Source organism: Ostrinia nubilalis, chromosome 3 (assembly GCF_963855985.1).
Source record: "Ostrinia nubilalis chromosome 3, ilOstNubi1.1, whole genome shotgun sequence".
NCBI classification, from domain to species: Eukaryota; Metazoa; Arthropoda; class Insecta; order Lepidoptera; family Crambidae; genus Ostrinia; species Ostrinia nubilalis.
In genome coordinates this window covers 12525742-12550017 of record NC_087090.1, presented here as the reverse complement: position 1 = coordinate 12550017, position 24276 = coordinate 12525742, and the positions used below count along the sequence as shown (strand labels likewise).

General features: G+C 41.8%; 1 protein-coding gene across 3 annotated transcripts in view; it reads right to left on the bottom strand.

Moving 5' to 3' along the window:
* Positions 1 to 22691, bottom strand: part of LOC135087971 (zinc finger protein Xfin-like) — a 29104-nt gene extending 6413 nt beyond the window's left edge. Inside the window, exons 1-2 of one of the 3 annotated variants that reach the window (XM_063982840.1) lie at positions 22635 to 22691; positions 921 to 1829 (exon numbers count right to left, since the gene is read on the bottom strand). In XM_063982840.1, coding sequence (XP_063838910.1) covers positions 921 to 1823 — 903 coding nt within the window. In that variant the 5' untranslated portion in view covers positions 1824 to 1829; positions 22635 to 22691. Of the gene's footprint in view, positions 1 to 920; positions 1830 to 9782; positions 9904 to 10952; positions 11050 to 22634 lie in introns of those variants that run through there. The other 2 variants (XM_063982841.1, XM_063982839.1) reach the window with 2 other exon arrangements.
* Between the last annotated feature and the right edge of the window lie 1585 nt (positions 22692 to 24276).

The following is a 24276-nucleotide window of genomic DNA, read 5'->3' as shown; positions in this document are numbered from 1 at the left end:
CAAAAAGTTAATTTGGAGCCCTTATTTAAAAAATGCTGTGCAAACACATACTAAAATTATAACAGTAGGTATGTACCTACATGCACTGCACATCACACTCTATTGTTTTTAACTACCTACTTTGTCCGTTGACAAAATTAATAAAAAAGTTAGGAATTATCTATGGAAAATAATTTCAAAGCTTTAGAATTATTGCCCCATGTACATTTACGATGCATGTTTGAAACCAATCGATGCAGATTACAAACAGGTTAATAACTTCCCTATCTGTGTAAAACAGCTTACGCAATAAGTTTAATAAATTATGTTCACCATCTTTCAGTTAGAAAACATGTGTAACATTTGCCTTTCATTAAATGTTTACTGCAATCTTTAGAATTAAGTAACTACGCCCATTTAATAATATGCTACAGAAATATTTGAATCGCATGCGAGAAATGAAATACGTATTGTGGAATTTAGCTCGATGGCCCAGTGGCGCGGAGAATCGCTTCGGGCGCAAGGGGTGCCGTTCCGGGTTCAATTTTCCCCGACAATAAAGTTGCCATCTACATCGTACACACAAATATCGAATACTTTGTACTGCTATATAGTAAGTAAGTAAAATAGTGAAAAAGTGGCCGTTTAACAACGTTTTGTAGGAACCACTACTTAAATATGAAAAAAAGTTAAGCTAGAAATAAAATTACTACTCCCAACCCCATAAAATGTTGGATGTGTCGTGCAACTATTATGTTAGTAATTGCGACTGCAGTGCAGAACGCATTTATTCATGCAACGCAAGCGGTGTGGGGACGACATGCACAGATGCCAGCGTGATGCAGGGGCGCGGGGCCGGGCGGAGTGCAATCGCGCGGCGTGATAACAGCAGTGACGTCACCGCGTCCGGGCGCGGCCCTCTGCACACGGGCGACACTCACCGAGGCCGAGCAGGAGGACCGCGAGTCACTCCCTTCCTCCTCCTTCATCACGAGCGCGTTCATAATGTCGCTGGCGCCCACCCGATTGCGGCGGCGACTCGCGACCGATTGGCCCGCGGGCGACGCGTGATGATTCAGCTCGTGCGACGTCAGACTCTGCTTGATGTCCGCCGTGAAGTTGCACATGAAGCACTTGAAGCTTCCGCTCCCACCGTGATTCTTCATGTGCCGGTCTAGATTCCATTTGTATGGCGAACGAAAATCACATATGGTACACTTGTTCATCGGCATCGAGTGGTACTTCACGTGCTTCGTGAAACGCGATTTTATATGCGTCGCGTAGTTGCATTTGGTGCAAGAAAAGTATTTGTTTTCACTCTTCAATATGGAAAGTCCTTCTTCGTTGGTGGATTTGTCGCCGTCGACCTCGAACGACTCCTCGCAACAGTCATCGACGTCGATCTCAATGTCATCGTCACATTCCTCGATTTCCTCGAGCAAGTCCTCTATTCGCTCGACCGGTTCTGCGGTTTCCGTCGCGGCGGGTAGTTCGACATCCACTTTGATGTTCGTGGTGGCGGCCGCTCCGTGGACCATTTTGATGTGTCTTATAAGTTTCTGATGATGCCTAGAAGCGTACACGCAAATGGGGCAATCGTATATTTTGAATCTTTCGAAATGCACGTCACGCGTGTGGACAAGGAAGGCGCGCGGGTTCTGCGTGTAGTAAGTGCACTTGGCGCAGTTGTAATTTCTCCGTATCTTGCACTGCGGTAAGTCCTCCTCGGCGGCATCGGAGGAGGCCTCCGACGACGCGTCGCACAACCGGCCTTCGAAGGGGCGCACGAGAGAGCCGACCTCGCCGACTTGCGCGCTCGACGGCGAGGACATCTGCTGAAGCATACTCCGCTGCAACAAAACAATGCCGGTGTCGGTTAAACGTTCCGGGAGGGCTCGCGGCGCGCGGCGCGTGGGGCGGCGAGGGGTGGAGCGCGGCGTGCAGCGGGCACGTGTGTGCGCGAGAGCGTCGCGGCCTGAATGAGGCGAGCAGGCGCCGCGGCCGGCGGCAGCGGGCAGCGCCGGTGGCGGCCGCGAGGGCGCAGGGCGCGTGGGCGCGGGACGGGCAGAGGGTCCGGCGAGATGCTTCGGTTGATGTTTTTCGTCCTCCTCGACGGCGGTTAGGGGAGCCAGCGGGCGACCTCCGCTCGGCGACGGTCTAATGAGATTGGATATTCTTTGTTGCTTCGACCTATTCGGGGCGTAATAGTATGGAAGGGCAAGCGTATGTTTTGTGAAAGGTTAGTATTCAAAGCTTTAGTAAAGCTTAAAGAAGCGGAATTATGATAAAGTTAGGACCCATAAGTACTTACTACGTAGGAAATTATTATACCTAGTTTCAAAGAGCCTAGATAGGCACATTAACAAAACCAATTTTCAAACCCTAAACTAAGTTATAATGTTATATAAATCTGATTGGATGGCTCTACCAGTCGGGCACCTGAATAATTTTACTACTTTTTAATGTTTCAAGAGTAAACAAAGGTATCAGATGTTCGTAGTTAATCTTCCTCCGACGCACGAGTATCGACCTTAACTTGTAGCGATACACGGTTGAAATGAAATCGACAAGCTTACGTCACAGAAGTTTAATCCATGCATCAATTTCGTTTTCAAAAGGGTTTAATAAAACCCGTTGAACTAGCCCGGCGTTGATGTCTTTTATAAAAGGTATTATTTTTCGATTTAGGGATGTTATGTAGGTACACTAATTATTATAACTTGTATTACTGTATTATTATTTCTTATCTGGCGTCACACTATGCCTTCGGGTCTCAAGAAAAGCTACAGGCATATTATTTCAGTACCTAATAGAGCAGAAAGTTTGATTGTTTCTTAGATGCGTAGTTTCGTAGCTACGTAGATGTCTACGAAAGATTACGTATCAATAAATAGAATGTTTCAATTAAGACCTGATTTTTCCTTTTTAACAATTGTTAACTGTATCTAAGTTTGTCATGTTAATAGTTTTTATAAGAAAATAAGTCAGCTTTTCTTCGTGTGAAATCTTATAATAAAGTATTTAACAACGGATAGCCTGATATTTTCCTGGGATGTGGCTTTATTCTATAAAAAGCAAAGAATCTAAAATATTTCATGATCAAAACGTTTTTCCTCTTAATAAAACATAAGGAAAATTAAATTATTTCTTGTGGTTCGAAGATTGCGAACATTGATCGCTATAACTCCGAGAGTCATTTTCAGAAGCCGTCGGTTTCTATTAAAGAACCGAGTGTCATTTTCAGAAGCTTCCGTCGGTTTCAAAGAAGCGGTCGGAAATAAGAGGATTGTAGAGTATTTGCAATAGCAATGGGTCAATGTCAGCCGACAGGAGTGACGTAACTCAAGCAGACCACGGCTTAAGCTTTCGGTAGATAATCCCTTGAGACTGATTGTGAAAACTAAAAGACTAATTGACAAACACGTCTAATTGATGGGTTAACTACGAGTAAGATAAGTGTGTGCTAATTGCACTTACAATGTAGAGTTCTGACAGTAAGTAGTTGCAGAATTACAAATCGCTATATTAACCTGTCTCGTGAGATTTTTACTCTTATAAAAGTACCACTAATAGGGTTATCTAAAATATTTCACTATTTTGTTTTCATGTTCATCACTACGAGTGATTAGGCGCCTACCTACTGATAAAAGAAAAAGAAAAATTTTTCCGCCCGCTGTTTCTGAAATACTTTAGGAGGAAGCAACCTCATCAAAATGCAATAATATGTATGATGAATGAATACGAATGCTTTGAACAAGTATGCTCTAAGTCTAAATAATATGTTTATAACACGATGAGATGTAGAGACGGCAACTAACAGTGGACGTTGATAATATGTAGGTATTATGTTTATTTGTATGAGCACACTTCAGACAGATTATAATCTAAGTCAGTGGGTAGAAGTAATCGCACTGTAATATTCATGATCTAATTCACTACATTATTAATACATTCACCACCGTGATCGCTATTGGTTTGAATCAGAGTATTCAGTCTAATGCAATTTTGTGATTAACAACTGTGAAGGCAAAAGTTAGCTAAAAATGCAAGTTAACTAGAGTAACAAACATTGTTGTAGGACACGAAGGCAATCGATTGATTTACATTTTGTACTTTCATAGTGGTCATCATTTTGTGTAATATTTCATGTGCTACCTGTGGTACTAAGCTACGCTTACAATATTCAAATACTGCCTAAGGAAGGTTATCTAATGGGCGAGCGTTCAAGTCAAGAGGCGTAAGGTTCAAAATGGTATGACCATTGAAAATGCGCTGCATCAATCATCTTGAAAACTAGTATTTAGGTATAAACATGTTGTTAATTAAGTAACATTATAAATTTACATATTCAGATCATTTTCTGCAGCAGAACGACCGAAAATTATGAATTTATTATACAATTTATAGACACGTTCGCGGTGACCGGTGGCTCTATAAAAGGACCACGCCTGCACTGTCAATGTTAAGCACGGATTATCACGAATGCGGTCGCTGCTATAAATTATTTCGCTATCCGAATGATGTTGTCTTACCAAATTTTACTACGAGGACTGTTATCTTAAAAAACAAAGTTGCTTGATAGTTTATGATGGCTTGTAAAACAACTACGCAAGGTATTGTAAGAAGTTCTGTGAAACCGCGTGCTTTGACTGAAAACAGGAGTTTTAAAATCTGAAGTATTATTTCTGCGGGGTGTCTTTTCTCTCATTTGGTGCTTTTCTAAATTAACGATTACATATCGTTAAAAATTATCACTCTACCAAATGACCAATGTCATAAGTACATCACATAGTATTTGAATGTTACGAACTGATGATAATAGCATTGCAAACCACATGATTGATACGAACATTTTCAGGAACGGAATGACGGCCATTAGTCATTACCTATTGCGGTTGCTTATTACGCCCTAAAGAGTTAATTAACGCGTAAATGCAAAAATAAATGATGCTGTATGACTTTTGATAAAACTTATATCGCTTGGGATTCCAGGGTGAACAACCACAGAGTTAACTGGATTAATTCGCATTGCACGTGTAGGTATATGTACACGGGATGGTCCGGGTACGTGACATCATGCGGTAAAGCGAGGAGGACCTTTTACGAGGGCGCGCGTGATGCGAAGCACTTATGTAGTCGGAGGCAGCTGGCGGACGTGTCCTGGTGGGACCGGGGCGCGGGGCGGGGGCCGGCTCGGCGACGCAGACAACTCGACAAGGCCGAGGCAGGAAACGGCCGGAGAAGGCATCCCAGCGCGAGCACAATGGAGGCGGCGCGCCACAGGGGGAGCCCTCGCAATCGATATGGCGTCGCTAAGGTCCGTTGGCCGCTGCGAGCGGTTTGGAGCGCTGCAGAGGCGGATGCCCCTCGCCCCGCGCGCCGCCCCGCTCGCCCACCACACCTGCTGTGTATTTATAGAGCGGCACAGCCGGCGGAGCCCGGGGATGCAGGGTTGCCGACTACCACGGCCGTCGACATCGACCGATGTACGCGACCGCCGCCGCCGCGGCGCGGCTGATGCCCGCCTGTTTATTATTTGTCACAATGGACGTAAAAATAGCACTCGTGCGAAAGCAGCTTTGCAGAATACTCCGTTTGCGGTGTTTCGCCAGCCAATCTTTTTACGGACAACTTGTCTGAATAATAACGCGCTTGATCGCCTACCTTTTCATGAACTTATAATTATTTAGATCTAGAGATAGTGGCATAATGAGTTGTAAACTAATTCATTTATAAAATAGAAAAATACCATTCCCATCGATACGATGAGAATATAACTTCTCGATTGAATTTGTTCGCAACAATTAAATCATTCAATTAAATAGCATGGCAGATTAGTCTACCATTGGCGCTACTCTACCTAGGCAAATCCTCAAAAGCCACGGTATCTGGTTGAAATTCATCTAGTACAAATAAGTATATTATTTATAAGCACATTACTACCTGAGCACATTATCATTTCTCTACACAAAGTTCATTTAACAGTAATCATATAAATGTAGAGTCACAATCGTCGCGCCAATTATTTCATTTTCATGGAAAAATTTTCCCGAGTTACAATCCCAACACGAAGATGTTAATATTCAACGATGACCCTTCCGTGCCAACAGCCTACATGCATACCATGTGGGTGTGTTGCAAGCTTACGTTTGCCCCGTCAAAATCGCGTGTCCACATAATAAGCACGATGCTTTGAAACCACGATGTCGCGACTTTGTTGGCCACACACAACTTTAGTGGGAACGTAAATATAGGCGAGTCAAATGTAACGTTAATCCCTTTCACTTTCGGATCTTAAGTTCGATTCCCGAGAACAGCAGTTACGCACAGAGCCATTCGGATCGGAGGCACCGAGGACGCGCACTTTTGCTTTCGATGGTATTCATTCGAATCGAATAACTAAACCATTATTATGATTCACTTTTCTTAGCCGATTTATTGTATCAACTTTATGGTCTAATACGGCACATTCTTGTTTTCATGAGATTTTCATGTTGCTTTTTTAAGCATGCAAAACAAAAGAACGGTGAATCTTAAAGAAGGTGATTTAAATCACTTAACATAGCAATAAAATGACGTCGTTATGCTTAAAATAACAAATGTACAGTCGATGACCGCCTAGTAAACTATGGCACAACATTGACTTTCAAACATCTAGGTGATACAGCGACAATAAGCCTCTTTTATGCTAGTCAAGGACTTAGAGGATTTGGTAGAGCTCCTCAAATATTCGTACATCAAAGGTGTAAGCGAGGCTGTAGGCCAAAACTAAATAATAGTCACGTATCCCTCATTTACAAAATCACAAGATCTGATTAGTGGTCATTAAATCAAGCCTGATGTAAATAACAAAGCCTGTGAACTATCACCTATAACGAACTCGTGCCGTTCAGCTCAGTAAATAAAAAACTGTTTGCACTATTCTTGTACGACAGTAAATATTTGTATTGTTAATACACTAGCTTCTGCCTGTTGCTTTCAATATGTCTCAGTAAGTCATTAACATAAACAAAGAAGGTCATTAGGTCTATAAACTATTCTGAAAATCCTCATTTTAATAATAACAGTTTTACACTCCCGATTTCACAGTACAAAATTAGATTTTTTTCAAACACCTCTATATCCATCTTCGAAATCATCATACAAACGGCGAAATTTTCAGCGGAAAGTCACATGCTGAAATTATTATATTACCTACTTTATACGTAATTTTTCAATAAGTTTTGTTAAATTGCATTAAATTTAATGAAAGAGCCTATGTAGAGTCGGTCGTCTACGAATCTACGATTATTGCTACGAGATACAAGTATATTAATATTAGAATTTTATCCATAAAATTTCCAAAATAAATGATAAAAAGTTGAATCAAAGTTAAAAGTTGAATCAATCTTGTTACAAATCACTCGTCGCGATGCACATTACGCACCTAAGGTGAACGTCCATTGAACCCTTTTGGCCAGGTGTATACCCTGCCCTTTGTCGACGACATTGAAAAGAAAGCACCTCCTTTCTTTGAATGACATTAATGTGAAATAACATCTACACCAGCCCATAAGACTTGCTCCCGTTAGCTCATTGAAAAATATTGTTTAGACATATACACTTGGTACAGATAACAGTTTGGTTTTCTTTTAAAAAATAACATGAATTTCTTAAATATTCACTTCATGTGCCGTCCATGTAATGATTTATAGAAGGTAATGATATTTTACTCTACAATTCAAATGCGGTGATTTAAATATGTAGCATAATTCGATTAATACGAAGAACATAAATATGCTCAGCTCTACATTTGTCACTAGCTTTTGCCCGCGGCTCCGCCCACGAGGAAACACTAATGGTGCTAATTAGTGGCCGTAATTACATTTAGTACGAGCTTTTATAAATAAATAAGGTAAGAAATTGCAATAACGCGTGGTGTTTTTTTTAAGATTGTATTTATTATCAACATAGAGATCGCGTTATCATATTTATGGATCTTCACCAAACCATACTACCCAAAATAAAGTATCAGGTAAATATGTACGCAGTTAATTCAGCATCTTCATAGTTTTGCGATACTAATTGTAATCAAGAAGAGACATATAGGAAAAGTTTGTTAGTTTACTTTTTCTAACGCCTAGCCGGTTTATCTTTGACCGTAGCAGTAAGTACTGATGCGTGTTAGAAACCGTATTCGAATCTGTATAACGATATTTCCATCCCCAAGAGCCTCCATCTTATTTAAAAGTCGGTAACTTTTAAAAAAGATACGGGGCTCTTAGCTCGTCTCTATAGATACTTTTTTCAGGTAACAATTGATAATTTGTTGAATCACGATGACTAAATTAATAATGCACCATAAATGAATTTATAGTCGTATTACTTTCAATTGCCCGAATAGACTTGATGACCGGTGAAGTACCTACCGTCTTGAGAAACTCAATTGATATGTTGCGCGATGACAAAGACTTGCACTGTTGCAGTGCGCTAGATTATAGTGCACAGTTATGTAGAGTCGAGACACGTGTTTATAAATAAGCAGATTTCTCGAAATCATGGCGGTGTTTACGTCATATTTAGCTCTTGTAGAAGTGGATGCGAGGAGGTGAGTCGGCGACGGTAGGCATTCCAACCGTGACTAACCACGGCGCAATAAGGACCGTGGTGAAGCGTTCACCTCGAGCGCGGCCTCCACACTATCTGACCACTTCTTGCATTGAAACCCGTTCTTGTTCTTAACTAGCACTTAAGAATGCAACAGATTTCCATGAGCGGCAAACCAAAACGACTAGAAACAGTAATGGGACAAGACTTCAACAGTCATGTATGTAGCACATCACAAGTTATGTAGGTACCTACTATCAACGTCGCATCTACTCATGCATACCTACTACATATGTAGTGATGCCCGATAAGAATGCGAGCCACGTTGTTGCCTTCAATAGAGCATATGATAGCCTCCTGCTGAATAGAATAGTTAGATCTCTAGTTACCTACAAACGCTATCGAATGCTTGGCCCTAACTTACCTACCAATGATACCGAATTGCAGCAGGGTAAAACTGTAGAGACATATATGTACAAAAAACAAGCATCGCCGAGCTAATAATATATCTATTTGCTGTAGCGGAATGGTGCAGCTTCGGTACGGATTTTGCGACGCAAATAATTTGCGCGCCAATTGACCTTTCGTCGGACATCGTCGTCGGCACAGAGCGGCGGCGGTGCGGGCGCGGTCGCACCGGCTCTCCAACACGCGCTATATATAGCTGCACGACAACACGCCACACTCCTAACGAACACCCGCCAGGGGCCGGCTACGTAGGCAGTTTTCCTTTATCACCCACCCGACAGCCTGTAGCCTGGATTTTACGGAAGCTTCGCTAGAGCCGCCGCCTCTACAGAGACGTAGGCGACGGGATGTCGACCCACACCTCCCTCCCGGGATCGATACAGATGGTCGCCGCAAGAACACCCTTGTGTGGAGATGTATAAGATGAGATATACCTACGTCGACTCAACTTTATTATGTGCGACGTCTTTGGCAGCCGTTACGAATGCGTTTTATTTCTTTGAGAGTCGTCGACGTTGAGCAAGTAGGTAACGTTTGGGAATTATGGCCGATGACGTCCGAATCAAACAATGCTATCGTTAGCTCGTTAATGCGCGATGAGTCTGTTAATGAATGCGACTGTCACCGTGTCGGGTAGTAACCGCGGTGACCTTGAAGAAGCGAACAATGCGCTGCGCTCTCGGCGCGCACAAAGGAGTGCAGCAGTCGACGGCCATCGCGACGACAGTGTTCTCAAATGGAATTCGTACCGTGTGGCGGGTGGCGTGCTGTGTGCTCATTTAAAGATGGCTGCGATAAGGCGCAGTGACGCTCCTCGGGCGCGGGCGTCGTGTAGGCGGCGCGGCTGTGTGCGTGCCGCCGTGTGCCTGTGCTGCGCGTCCCTGGCTGCCCCCGCGCCCCGCGGCACGTTCCGCAACATGTGCGGCGGCTCTGCCCGAGACTGGCCGCCACTGCGCCACCCAACAACCGACCGCAGCCGCTCTCGTGTCGGTCCTCCCGCCCGAGGCCCGCTGATAATGCGCCTTATCAAACCACCAGATAGCAGAGGTGCTGCTCGCTCGTTTAGGTGTCACGGACGCCGCTCTCTGATCGACGTCTGACTCGTGCACGAACACAATCACAGAGCCTTGTTTGCGTTTACCATATTAGCGATTTCTCATTATGAGTCAATAGCGTTGCCAATGGTAAACAACTGTCATAACAACGCCACATACACAGCGCATCTTGCTGACAACATAATAAAGCTGGCGGCAAGAACAATTCTGTCGCAACTCTATTAGAATGTACACAACACTGCACACTGGTCCTATAATGTCCACTAGGCATATGTTACGCGTTGGCATAACGTGACAATGATATCGGTTTGCATTAATGAGCACTACAATGACATGCACCAACAATCATCTTACTATCAAGTGCTTTCTGACTAAACTCAGGAATCGAACTCGCGACCGATCGTGTTTACTACACTACAGGCTTTTAAATTCATTTATATGTAGTTAGTTACAAGCCATGGAATAAAAAACTCATCATTATTTTTACGGATTTTTCACATACCTACTTAAGTACACTGTATCACTGCAATTGCAATTTATACAACATTAGCTACTCGATTCTTTTCGCAAGCATGTGAAATAACGCAGTCTAACATGGGGTTAACAATACAATTTAAGACATCCTATCAAACACATAAAACTTTATGTAGAGTCCACTCTACGCTACATGACTGACGGCAACAATTGAGATATTTATGCAATATGCATGTGTACAAGAGTTACCTACGATATGTGGCAAAATAACTGAGGTAGATGCGCAGTAATTCATCCTCAACACTTCAATTGAGGAAAATGGTGGCCGCAGTACTATGTTGCACATGTGAAATATATGCAATAATCTGTAACGAGTAAATAGGTACTCACGTAGTCAGTTGTGTGCGTGGTGTAGGGCGTAGAAACCCAGGAAAGCGGCCGCAACGTGTCGCAAGAAGCCGTTGAAGTAACATAAGCGCAGCAAATTATCAGGGCCGTGCGACGACGCCGCCGGCTGCACGAACGCCGCTGCCTACGCGACTACCTACCTATGTGTTGTGTACCTATGTGCGGAGCGCTAGCCGCTCGTGTAAACAGCCAACTTGAGGGCAAACCTTCTCGCAACATTGACGGAAAAACACGAGCATGGGCGCGCAAAGGACAACCGCTCAACAATGCGCCCCGACAACAAAGCGGCCGCGCATCGTGCGACCGCTTCCCAGAAACACCCGCCTGTGCCAGAGTTGCGCTGAAACACTAAACTAAAACGATCGCTATATGACACATTCTTGCCGCATTACTTAGTCAACGCAGTGCACCTTTGTAGGATTAATGTGGTTAGTCAGGTCTTTATTAGCGGCGGCGATGGTGGTGGTCCGCCATATTGAAGCTTCTACTTGGAAACAAGTTTTGTTGTACGCAAGCGCAAGCAGCCGGCCGCCAGCTGCTCTCGTGTCAGGTGGTGCGTGGCCTCGAGTTAGCCACATAAGAACTATGTACCTCACACAGATACCTCCGCGGCGTAGCGCTAAGATCGCAGGCGAGCACTAATTAAGGTGTAGACCGGCGTCAATTAGGCGACGGCACGATTGTTAACGAAGGCGATAGTAGAATCGCTATCCAGTCACGAATAGTGTTATGATGCTGATCTGTAATATCTTTCTTGTTCTAACATTATCTGTCATCAAAGATAGCGGCCCCATCAATGCGTAGCGCGAGCGTGCCAAAATGTAGAGCGGTTTATGAAAATCGCATTGACATTACGAATTGAATAAGCAAAAGCAGAACAATGGTTCGAGCTTGATTCATTTTTAGGTGGCGTAGTCAGCGCCTGAGTTGTGAGGTCACTGCGAGTGCGACGGACGCGCCGCCGCCGCCGGGCGAGAACACATGGATATGGAGACAGCCGGGGAGCGAGCACGCATACATTACGTGCCGCCTAGAAGCAGCACGCGGCTGCCTATCTGCACACAGATTATTACTTGTGTAGTGTATTCGATATAGCACTGGCACCGAACACCGCGCGCCGCTCTTCATTGTTGGCTGGATGCGAGCGCTGGCGCGAACATGGCCGACCTCTTTTCGTTTCACTGACATCACGACTACGACTCTCCAGAGGCATTGAAAATGAAAACTTCCTGCATTGAAGTTAAAATACCGCTTCAACAGTTTTAAAACAACGGAACTCAACTTCTACAGTCAAATTAATTATAGCTACGAGAAAACACAGACTCAACCACTAGGGTAGCAACGAAGAGAAAGGCGTATATTATGTGGCCGTACCGTATGTGAACGGCTGGCGTGCTATATACCCGCACACTACTTTATGCGGCTTCACAGAATCCCTTGAGCAAGGTTATTGTTGATAACGCTATCTCGGAACGAAACCACCAACCATTCCGTACGGCGAAACTTCGCAATAGGTGTTCTTTAGAATTTTCAATAACAACATCCGACATAGCGTGGTCGAATGAGAAAAACATTAAGGTTCATTACAAGGATAACCGCAAGTTACATGGCGTGACCATAATAAAACAGGCCAGTAAACTTTACAAGCGACTCTACCATTATTGCATTGGTAACTTCTTAAATCGCATCGTGACGTCAAAAATGGTTGCATTCCTAATTGACTCGCACATTTTATTAATGAGCAGCAAATGTTTGTTTTCTGTAATCGTATCGCACTTTACTAGTTTTAAAAAGCAGGCTCGGCATAATTTTATGTCAGCAAACATTACATACAAAACAGGCTGACTACAGAATCAAGATTATGTAAAGCGAGCGATTAGTTTGCATTTATTATAGGTTTGGTAGAGTCGGAGGCGCGGCAGCCTCCTTCAAGGACGCCTGGCTATGGCTGTGCGAGTGCTACGAATATACGGAACCGACAGCTACCCCCTGCCTGAGGGATCGACGGGAGGTCCGACCTCCGCTGCTCGTCGCTTGAACCTACATAACATACCCGACCGTACATTTTATCCTCATAAGTTATAACGCACCCGAGCGTAGGGAGACCTTATTACCTACAGAGTTCTCTGGCAAAAAAAATCAGGCTACGGTCTACTACGACATGCTACGAAAGTTCAATACATAAAATAGCCTATGTGGCTTTGGTTTTTGTACTTATCACGCATTGGTTGGCTAACAGAATGTGATATAGCGTACCACAAAGAATAACTATGACTTGTATCAACATATCTTGTCACTTACATATAGTAAAACACATGGTTTTCTTGTAATTGTAACGCGTAATAATTGAAACTAACTCGTCTCCGCGGTAGAGTTGCACTCAATCAACAACATTCGAGTAACTACTTTTTCTTGCTACCTACAAAGCTTGATAACAAGTGAATTAAAACAAAAGAAAAACGATACGTGCGATAGGCCGCATTCAAAAAAATAAATGGCAAATGAAGGTCAATAATGTTTCAGCATCCGTGTAAATTGAAATGCAACATGGTGGCCGCATTAACACAGTCTGAACAAAGAGCTGAGCTGTGACCGGGCTTTTTCCTTGTCATTCAAATTATAATTCACTCTAATTATAGCTGTGAAACTAATATTGCTCATAATTTTTGTTGCGAGAAAAATCTTTGGTTATTAAGTTATATTTAATTAAATTATATTTTACGTACTGTTAAAAATAAATAGAGCAAAAGTTAATTAACTTTAATTTATGAAGGCAAAGGATGTACCTACATATCATGTAAAATGGCATACTGGAAAATAACATAATTAATACATATTCCTAATCAGCGATGTACTCATAGGTCCAATGTAATGGTATCTTACAGAGTAAATTAAATATCAATACAAGCTATTACCTACAACTATTTCAGAAGTGCTAAATCGTTGTCACAGGCATTCTTACAATGACTCATCTACGCAGACGTTCTCTGTACGACACGCCCGAAGTTATAAAGGGGAAGACAGCCCCGTCCGACCATTACAGCGTTGTGTGCAGGCAGGGCTGTCTCGATGCGGTAAAAAGAGTAAAAGCACGACGCCAGCTGCATTGCAGCTGCCGACGCGGCCGCGCCCGAGGTGCACAATGCACTTCAACAACTCAATCCGGTAATGGCGGCCGGGGTTGTCGAGGGATTACGCCAGTGATACGTTAATCGCACATCAAAGCAAACGATTGAATTATGCACTCGTGATAGCGTTCAGATTCAGACACATTGTAATGTATTGAGTGCAAACGTCTCGTTCTAGGTTTCTACGTGGGCGACGATTACGCAAGCGTCTATCTCAGCCGTTTTTCCGAATTTTGAGGCTTTTCGATTACTTAATTGTTGTGCTTATTTAACACGTGATAAACCTAGGTATAATGCGTAAAAGCTGAATAGATAAATAAATCTGCATACATTTTAATTAGAAATTAATTACCTACCTACCGAACTTCCATGTTTGTTTTGTAAGTAAATTGATGTCATTGACGACTTTTGTTAAAAAATATACTGAAAAATAAAAAGTCGGTAAGCAAAAACTAGTTGCCATAAAAAAACATACAGTCGAATTGAGAACCTCCTCCTTTTTTAAGTCGGTTAACAAATGCTAGTTGTATGTAAGCTAATAGTAAGTGTATACAGGGTGTCCCAAAAACAATGGATAACCCTGTAACCATCGATAGGCCTTGCCATGGTCTCCCTAACGTCCAATTTTGACCCCAGTAAAAATATCACCGTTTTCAAGATTTTTAAGTTTTTGTGCATTTTTAGAAAATTGCCACCTGCGATTACTTTTTCTCATGCCATTTCTACAAATGAGGATACTTTTCAATCTAGTTTTTTTCCTTATCACAAGGGATAGTTGGGCTATCAAAAGAAAAGATTAAAGTTCGACAAACTAGTTTAAAAGTATGAAAATTTTAAGAAATTGCAGAGAAGAAGGAAAAATTAATTCACTGTCTTGCACTTTTGATCAGCCATCGTGTAAAAAAAATGTAGAAAGACCATCGTGTCCATTACCTTAAAAACTTCCTTGTATAATTGAAATTCTGAAAAGGTATCACAAGCTTCTGTATTCTGTATTATTTTTATCTTATGGCTACTTGAATAGCAACTAGTATGAAAACTGCAAAAATGAGTTTTTCTCGTAATAGTTAAACTAGGACTGCATAGTGGCATCAAATACAAATGGATAATTTTTAGCGTAGGAATTTTAATAAAGCAACATTTTATCATCATCATCATCATCTTTTCAGCCATAGGACGTCCACTGCTGAACATAGGCCTGTACCCCAATGATTTTCATAATGACCGCTTGGTAATGGCCTGCATCCAGCACCTTCCTGCTTACCTTTATGAGGTCGTCGGTCCACTTTGTAGGTGGACGTCCTACGATGCGCTTTCCGGTACGTAGCCTCCACTTGAACCCTGTTGCCCCATTGGCCGTCCGTTCTGCGTTTTTGTGATTATTTATTTTTTGTTTTACACCTTATAAATGTGCCTATAGACAGATGCCCGTGATGATACACGGCTCGGAAACGTGGATTTTTTGCACAGCGTGCTATGGAAGGGGCTATGCTCGGGTTTCTTTACGAAACCGTATCAGAAATTAGGAGACCTGTAAACGAACTAAAGTCGCTGACATAGCCCGACGGATCAGCAAGCTGAAGTGGCAAAGGGCAAGGCACAGTAGTTCGCAGAACTGAGGCAGCAGGGTTCAAGTGGAGGCTACGTACAGGAGAGCGCATCGTAGGACGTCCACCTACAAAGTGGACCGACGACCTCATAAAGATAAGCAGGAAGGTGCTGTATACAGGCCGCTACCAAGCGGTCATTATGAAAATCATTAGGGTACAGGCCTATGTTCAGCAGTGGACGTCCTACGGCTGAAATGATGATGATGATGATGATGATGATAAAATGTTGCTTTATTTAAAAATTCCTACGCTAAAAATTATCGATTTGTATTTAATGCCACTATGCAGTCCTAGTTTAACTATTACGAGAAAAACTCATTTTTTCAGTTTTCATACTAGTTGCTATTCAAGTAGCCATAAGATAAAAATAATACAGGATACATAGGCTTGTGATACCTTTTTAGAATCTCAATTAACCAAGGAAGTTTTTAAGGTAATGGGCACGATGGTCTTCCTACATTTTTTTTACACGATGGCTGATCAAAAGTGCAAGACAATGAATTAATTTTTCCTTCTCTTCTGCAATTTCTTAAAATTTTCATACTTTTAAACTAGTTTGTTGAACTTTGATCTTTTCTTTTGATAGCCCAACTATCCCTTGTGATAAGGAAAAAAACTAGATTGAAAAGTATCCTCATTTGTAGAAATGGCATGAGAAAAAGTAATCGCAGGTGGCAATTTTCTAAAAATGCACAAAAACTTAAAAATCTTGAAATCGGTGATATTTTTACTGGGGTCAAAAATGGACGTTAGGGAGATCATGGCGAGGAGTATCGATGGTTACAGGGTTATCCATTGTTTTTGGGACACCCTGTATAGTTGTAGCCATGAGTAAGTGTATATTACAGCCGCCAAACAGCTTCTTGCACTTGGCACGCTACCACTTAGAATTATTAGTGAAAGAAATTATAGTTTCGAAGAACCGGTCAACAACTGAACACCGCACACGACATGCCAAGCTTGCTTATTCTTAGTAGGCAAGCGATGTCACGCCTAGGAAACATTGAAACGTTACAAAAAAATACAGTTTGCATTGCCTATTGCCTGAAAACTAACCTATATGGGAGTAGAAATGTAGAGTCAGATATTTGTCCGGATTTCGTAAATCTAACTGCTGTAAAAGTAACTTTAGAATGTGTCGAATGTGTGTTATTTTACATTAACGCACTAAAATATATTTCAATTCAAATAAAGAGTAGATTAACATAGATAGACAGTTCAAAAGTGAGTGTATGGAACATTAATCAACCAGTTAATGAGCGAACCTTTATCATTAAAACATAAAATGTTTTTTGATTGCACATGAATGAATTAAAGTATTTGGGCTTTTCTAACATAATCTTCATCACAATCGGAACTTGTCACCTTCCTTATGATTCATCGAAACAAAGTTATCAATGTTCTCTGGGTATGGAATTTATCGCGTTTTGTATGTAAATTGCGGTGTGTTAGTATGACGAGACACTTGATCGTGAGGGCAGCGCTATCACCAATAGATATCGGGCGGTGTAGAGACCTACGACAAAGGTCAGAAGAAAAAAACACCCAAGAAGCAGTAATTTAAATATTATTAAACCTACCTATTATGTAGGCTGGGATTTAATCCGCGATTTATTTTGGGTTGTTCTGGAAATAGAAACTGTAATCCCTATTAGCTCGCATTACTCGGAAACTGTGTAAAATATTATCGAGAAAAAAGTAGTTACGTAATTAAAATAAAACCTTTTTCGTTAATCAATATCTCCACAGATGAGGATGACTCTATTAAAACCCATTGTCTTTTAAAAGTAGGTTTACAAACAAACCTCTATCTAATATTTACAGCATTCGATTGCTACGACGCGTCTTCACTAAAGAGTAACGCAACTCTAAGGCTGGGTTGCACCATCTTACTTTAATTTTGACAAACGTCAAAAATCTGTCAAACTCCATACAAAAAACACCGGTTAACGGTTATAGTTACGGTCAAAATTAGGTGGTGCAACTCAGCCTAAAGGTAAACTTTTTACATCAGGCCGAGGTGAGTAACGAAATAAATCAGCGTAAAACTTTATCCAAGTGGGTGGGTTCGGAGAATTGATAAATCTTCGTGAGCCGTCGTGTAGGCATTTAAGAGAAATACCTTCCTTCGGTGTTCAAGATGTCTACGTCGCGAGTCGTCCTTCAGGCCGGGCGAGAGGACAGTAGAGCAAAGTACATTACATAAGTCATTGTGTGAATTGTATCTATGTACGAAAGCCCGACTTACTACATTTCGTTGGTAATTGGGAGTGCTTATAATACCTAATGGAAAGTTACCCAAAACTGAATTACGTATTTATGGATCAAATTAAACAGATTTTGAAGATTGGGGATGATTCAGTGCAGAGAACTTGTGAAATCATCGATATTACCCCAGATTGGAATGATCCCATAAAAATAACACTGCTTTCGATACTAATAGATTAGATTGCCCGCAGTTGAACCCTGACTTATGGGTAATGTTATTGTTTTGGGAAATACCTAATTAAGTTCAGAATAGACTATGGGAATATCCACTATAAAGGTTTAGAGATAAGAATGCGTACCTACATAATGAATGTTTAATAATGTTTTGGTTAACTGAATTGATATCTGTCTCGTAAATATTAATATGTTTTTTCATAATTTAAATAAAGAAATAATTATTTAGCTAAGATAACGCTTACTACTAGTCAGAACAGCTCCATAACAAAAAGGGAGGTATGTTCTATTATCATAATAATATTCAATAAACAAATCATCAATATTATGATAAAAAGAGAATTGCTATCATTTCTTATGAATGATCAATTGAAGATAAGAGATAAAGTAATAAAAGATGATAATAGAAAACCGGTAGGATTCTTTATCATAACGAGCATTTGCCATCCGCTTGCTACGTCCCTCCGTGCCTGCATCTGGTGTGATGACGTTCACCGATACAATTGCGCAATATAAACAACGTGTTTGTCAAACCGTGTTATTTTCCCACTGACACTAACGATATAACTTTCCAATCCTGTTTCATAATGAACTTTTCGGGGCATTATCAAGCAGCGTCCTCCGGAAGGATTAAGCAGCGATTCCGCGAATCCCCAGGGAAATCAGGGAAACACGTGCGAAATCGAATACGCATTGCGATACACGTCATTATGGTAAGGATGCGGTGACGCAACACGAGCGGTGAATTGACGCCGTCGCGGTGGACGTTCAATATTCAATGATGCCATGAAGATATTGGTCTGTAACCGATAGGATGATTACTTGATAGGCGCTTACGTATAGACCCACCCATACACCTACCTAACTTAGGCGTTTATTTATATTTTCCTCCTATTATTATTGAAATCGTTGTCAGATGTGTCACCACTGAAAATAAGCCACTTTCAGTGACGTCGACCATTTTCACAACAGTGAAAAGCGTACTCTGAGTTTTTCAGGTCGTGAAAAACGATAGATGAGCTTTTTTCAGGCTCTGGATTCTACATTAAATAAAAATAAACTAACTAGCTACTTAGGTATATTATGAAAAAGTCTGAAAGTATACTCGTATAATTGGGATTGAAGCCACCATAGGTATTTAGATTAAGTTACTTACGATACCATGCATGGGAGTAAACATTTCTAAAAACGCAAAAAAAAACAGAATTTAAATTGTAAAGTTTCAGTAGCAGAACGTAATGTCCAGCAATCTCATGAAAAATCGCTCTCGAATGGAAATTTGAAACATATTTTATTGTGTTAAAAGTTGCCATAAATTCAGAAATTATGTCGGTCGGTATTGTGCGTCATACAAACAATTTGCGATATCACAATTCGGATAGTCTCATCTCTCCAGACATTGTGATAATGTTCAAGACTGGGACTACCTTGGTACTATGTATTACTTATTCTGTGCTGGGACCTACTGGGAAGCCTTAACTTTTGTTACTTACTTAGCTAGAAATACAAGGTCCATGGTATTACGGTATAATGACAAGAGTAGGTATTTGAATGGTCGGTCTGACGAAGAGGCTAGGTGGTAATGGTATACCTAACCTACCTAGCTAGGTGGTAATGGCATACCTAGCTACATAGACGAGCGCTAGTCTGTGCACCGACATGAAACAGTCAGCTTGCGAGATGCACTAATTAGGTTCTTGAACCCGACCGCGTGTGGGATTTTTCGAGTGATTTAAGTACTGGGCGTTGGTTGCTAACTAGTTCACCTTATTATTCATGGCGGACGATAGTAATTTACTTAGAGCCTAATTAAAATATCAATCATAACTAATAGTAATTGCAAACGACTTGCAAAATTCTACTCAAAATAAAAAGAAACCTTATTGTGAAGTAAGTTGTAATAATTTGAAAAATAATTGGCTGAATTGACACCCGGTTGTTGAGCGCAGCGAGAAAAATTAACAGCTTGTTAATGCATTGTTATGCGCTGAATATTTTATGTGTGGTGGGTGATGGGACTCGTGTGAACAATAAATTTAATAAATGGGCATGTTAAGGCATACTGATTGTAATATTTATATGTATAATGAACCAATACTACCATCAAATTGTATTAACAGAGCTTTAACTACCTACTATACAATACATACATATGCATAGGTAAAAACTAGAAATAGTTTAGATACATGATACTTAGTTATAATGACCATTAATTTATATTTATATGATGATGTTAAACTAAAATTTGCCTGCAGCGGGATTTGAATCTGAGACCGCAGTTGGCTTTGTGACACATGTGATTAGATACGCGGACCACCAGAATAAGCGGTCGTAAGCGACAGAAATGAAATGTTAAACTTTATGTAGCTTTATGTTATTTAAACTTTTTTATATGTATTTAAGGATTATTTGAAAGAATATAAAATAATTGTTTTTGATATTGTCTACAAAAATGTTTATGCCTGAAAATGTGTCTTTCAGTTCAGTCTTTAAACAATTAGGTAACTAAGGAAGTAAATTTTTGTAACATGTATGTATGTATACTAATATGACTGTTTAAAACGTCTACCTATGTCATGTATTTCGCTCCCTCAGGGACCCTGGGAATAGCGTCAGGTGGCCAACTGGCTATTCGACTACCGGTCACTTCAACAACCCTGTAGCTACCGGTTCTTTAGAGTTTACATTTTGTGAAAGCGTTTTTACCCGTATTAGGAACAAAACCCTGCCTTTAGTAGGTACTTAGGTATATTAAGATACAAAAGTCATCCCAAAGATACGTGCCTAACATATAGTAAACTAGAGACGTGTATCTCCATTTCGAAAGTCATTTGCTTCATGTGCATTAACGACTTTTCCATCATCCTAACCCTAATTGCTATTACGAACGCCGCGCGTCCGACCTAACACCGTAATTTGCTTTTTCGGCAGCGACGGCGTAAAAGCAGCAGATTTAGCAAATCCTAGTTGGAAGTCCCGGGTCGACCACTCCTGCGGGGTGCGCCGCCACCCGGCAGCCACCCACCCCCCTACTTTCACTCTTGTGCGTCGGGGATCTCGACCCTGCTGCGGGTACGAAACACTGTTTACGCCTAAGCCCCTCAGACGATTACAGTCCTCCGGCCCCTTCCTTTACGGGCGAAAACGCCATGAGCCTTAAATGGTACGAGGCCGGGAACATTTTTAGCTTCGCATCCACGGAGTAATAACTGACGACGCGCAAGCACGGCATATTAGGGCGTGTATTTGTGGGGTAGAGTCGAAAATGGCGTGGGACAAGAAGTGTTACACGCATAAGGCTGGTGCTGAAGACGCCATCGGACGAGTGGCAGATCCCTTGTCGCCGGGCAACCCGCACACACTCCGTAGATATTTCATGTCGCTCGCTATAGCAAAAACTTAATATTTAGTCTGGTTTAGGGGCCTTTAGAGTAGCTCACGCACGCCCGTGTCAACAACGCCTACGTCCATTGTGGCCAACAGCCGCGTAGAAATATTCAACAGTTAACAAGCCCGTAAGGATAAGTAAGTCACGTAGTGGTCTCATACTCTGATTCAAACAGCCGTTTCATCAACGAACAGTGTCAGGTATAATATGTAGGTAGATGTGCAAGCACACAATATCAGCAAAGTTGGCTCTTTATCAAGTTAATGCAGTAGCCAATAAAAATTCAAGATAATAAAAGTTGTTGTGGCCTGCTGCTAAATGCAGACCTATCATCTACGTAAATAGGTCTATCATTCAAGTTACAAGTTTTTTTTTAAGTTACCGGAATTTTCATCACCATAAATAAACCAAAGAAAATTAGGTACATTATCTAATTGATTGATAATGATGAAACAGCTGTGCGATGTCCACAAGTCCCAAGTAAAGGTCTTGGCCACATCGCATGCTTTAAAATGATGTGCTGTATTTTCCTCCCTATTTGTGTTTTGACAATACTACAAACAAACCAATGGAACTGTGACAATGGCAATAGATTGTGTGATAGCCTTTGACAACTGGAAGAAACGGAGCGGAGTGTCGCGACAACATCGCGGTCGGCTCCGATGTAATCATTGGGTAGTTGCATATGTGGTATCTATAGCTATTAAGAACGACGCAAGAGCAGAGCAAAGACAGAGCAGAGCCCGAGGTCGGGCGCGCCCGCGTCGCCGACGTCGCGCACTGCTGCCGGCTCGACCCTACTGCCCACGCAATAAGGCGCACATCGCCGCGCGCGCCAGCTGACCTCACCGCACCGCCGGCAAATAATAAATATGTAACACTGATAAAGCCGCAGAAGCGATGACCGGCAAGTATTTAGGGATTCTCGTTTGGCAAACATGACGGGTCATCGCGCCCACGACGCCGCTTCGAGGCCGCCGGCCGAAGCAGTCGGCGCGGCTGCCCACCGGCTATTTCTAGTGAACAGGATAGGCCGGAGCGGGATCCTGCGTGAGCGGGCGGCGGAGATGCGGAGTGAGTCACGTGCGGTACATACCTGCGTGCGGCGGTGTTGCGGGTTGTCGTCGCGTCTCGAACAACTCGTGTCGGTGGCGCGCGGCTGACTGGCGGGCAGCAGCGAGCGTCGCCGCGGCAGCAGCGGCCGCCGCCCGCGCCCCGCGCCGCGCCCGCTGCATTCCGTGCGTGCGCCCGCTGCCGTCGGGAGAGCCGCTCGCTCTTCGACACCAGCGCCGCCTGCCGCCTGCCGCCACCCGTGTCGCACGCACGTTGGTGTCACCTCCGCGTGACCCTCGCGGCATGACCTACCCGCGGCGACCTCGCTCAGCTCTCATCCCATCCATGTACCTACAATCGTGTCGATAAACCACTTCTGATCAAACTGTTAACCTATTAAAGGTCCAATGAATAAAACACTAGCCTTTAATATAAGTTAGTCTAGTAAATCTAGTAATAGGACTTATTAGGTAGTCTAATATCTATCTATAAATAGTATAGTGGTCAACAATTTTACGATATAGTGCAAAAATCTAAATAAACAATAGCAAGAAAGCATCATTATACAATACCTATTACGTTTTATGATTACGTTATTGACCAATATTATTATTGTAACTTAATCAATTGAAGAGATAAATAGATACTTTGTTGTACACAGCTGGTCCAAAAAGTAATCGCAGCTTCACATGCGCGGATTTTTATTTGTCACAAAGAAGTGACTCACTAGGTATCATTTTCCCGGGACTTTACGCCTGTTGACATTTCTCAAGGTTAAAACTTAGGAAAGCTATAACTTACTATTGAAAACTGTTTGTTTAACCTTTAAGCCGTAAACACAAAGCACCAATAAACAAGTGCAAGTCACATTAGAACATACCAAATAACATCATAAGTAACCAATAAATTGAAGTAAAAGCAATATTTTTATTCACCTGTTTCAGCGATGACCATTCTTGGTAGTTTTCGAAGCTGACCCGATCAAAATTGAACCCGAGATCGTTCGATTTCCGCGCCACTGCGCCATCCATCGCCTGTCGCAACCTCTCCGTCAGCTTTGTCCGTTCGTTGCGATCGTCAATTTATTGACGACGACAAATTAGGATATTGAATTGAAATTAACATACCTACATAATGTGGTTTTTGATTCTAGATACAAATGCGCTTATTTTCTTAACCTACTTAATTGATATATTGTATGTAGGTACCCACAAAAGTATCTGATAATCTGACACGGCAATTGCAAGAATGAGCGGTTAATGTGATTATTCTGTGAATTTTCATGCAGGGAACAGTCATGATGTGTTTTAATTTTGTTGATGGGCAATTGGGCAATAAAGATGCTAAATAAAAACATAATACTCAAAGTAATCTTAAGCCTAGGCGCAGACCATCGATTTTTCGTCGGCCGATAGTTTAGTCGGGCTATGGGCATGTATGGAAGTGCGCACATTACACCGATTTGATTTGGCTGATTCTTCATACAATTTAAAATCGGGCACAACTATCGGCCAACTAAGCGTTATAAAATGTTATTTTATTTTATTTTTTTGTATAAAACTAACCGTCTCATAACGATAAGATCGCACAAATTGTGCCATTTTTCATTTATTATATTATTTTGTTATGAACTTTTAATAATGTCGGTTTTGTGTGGTCTGCAGTAAAAGAGTACCTATCTGCAA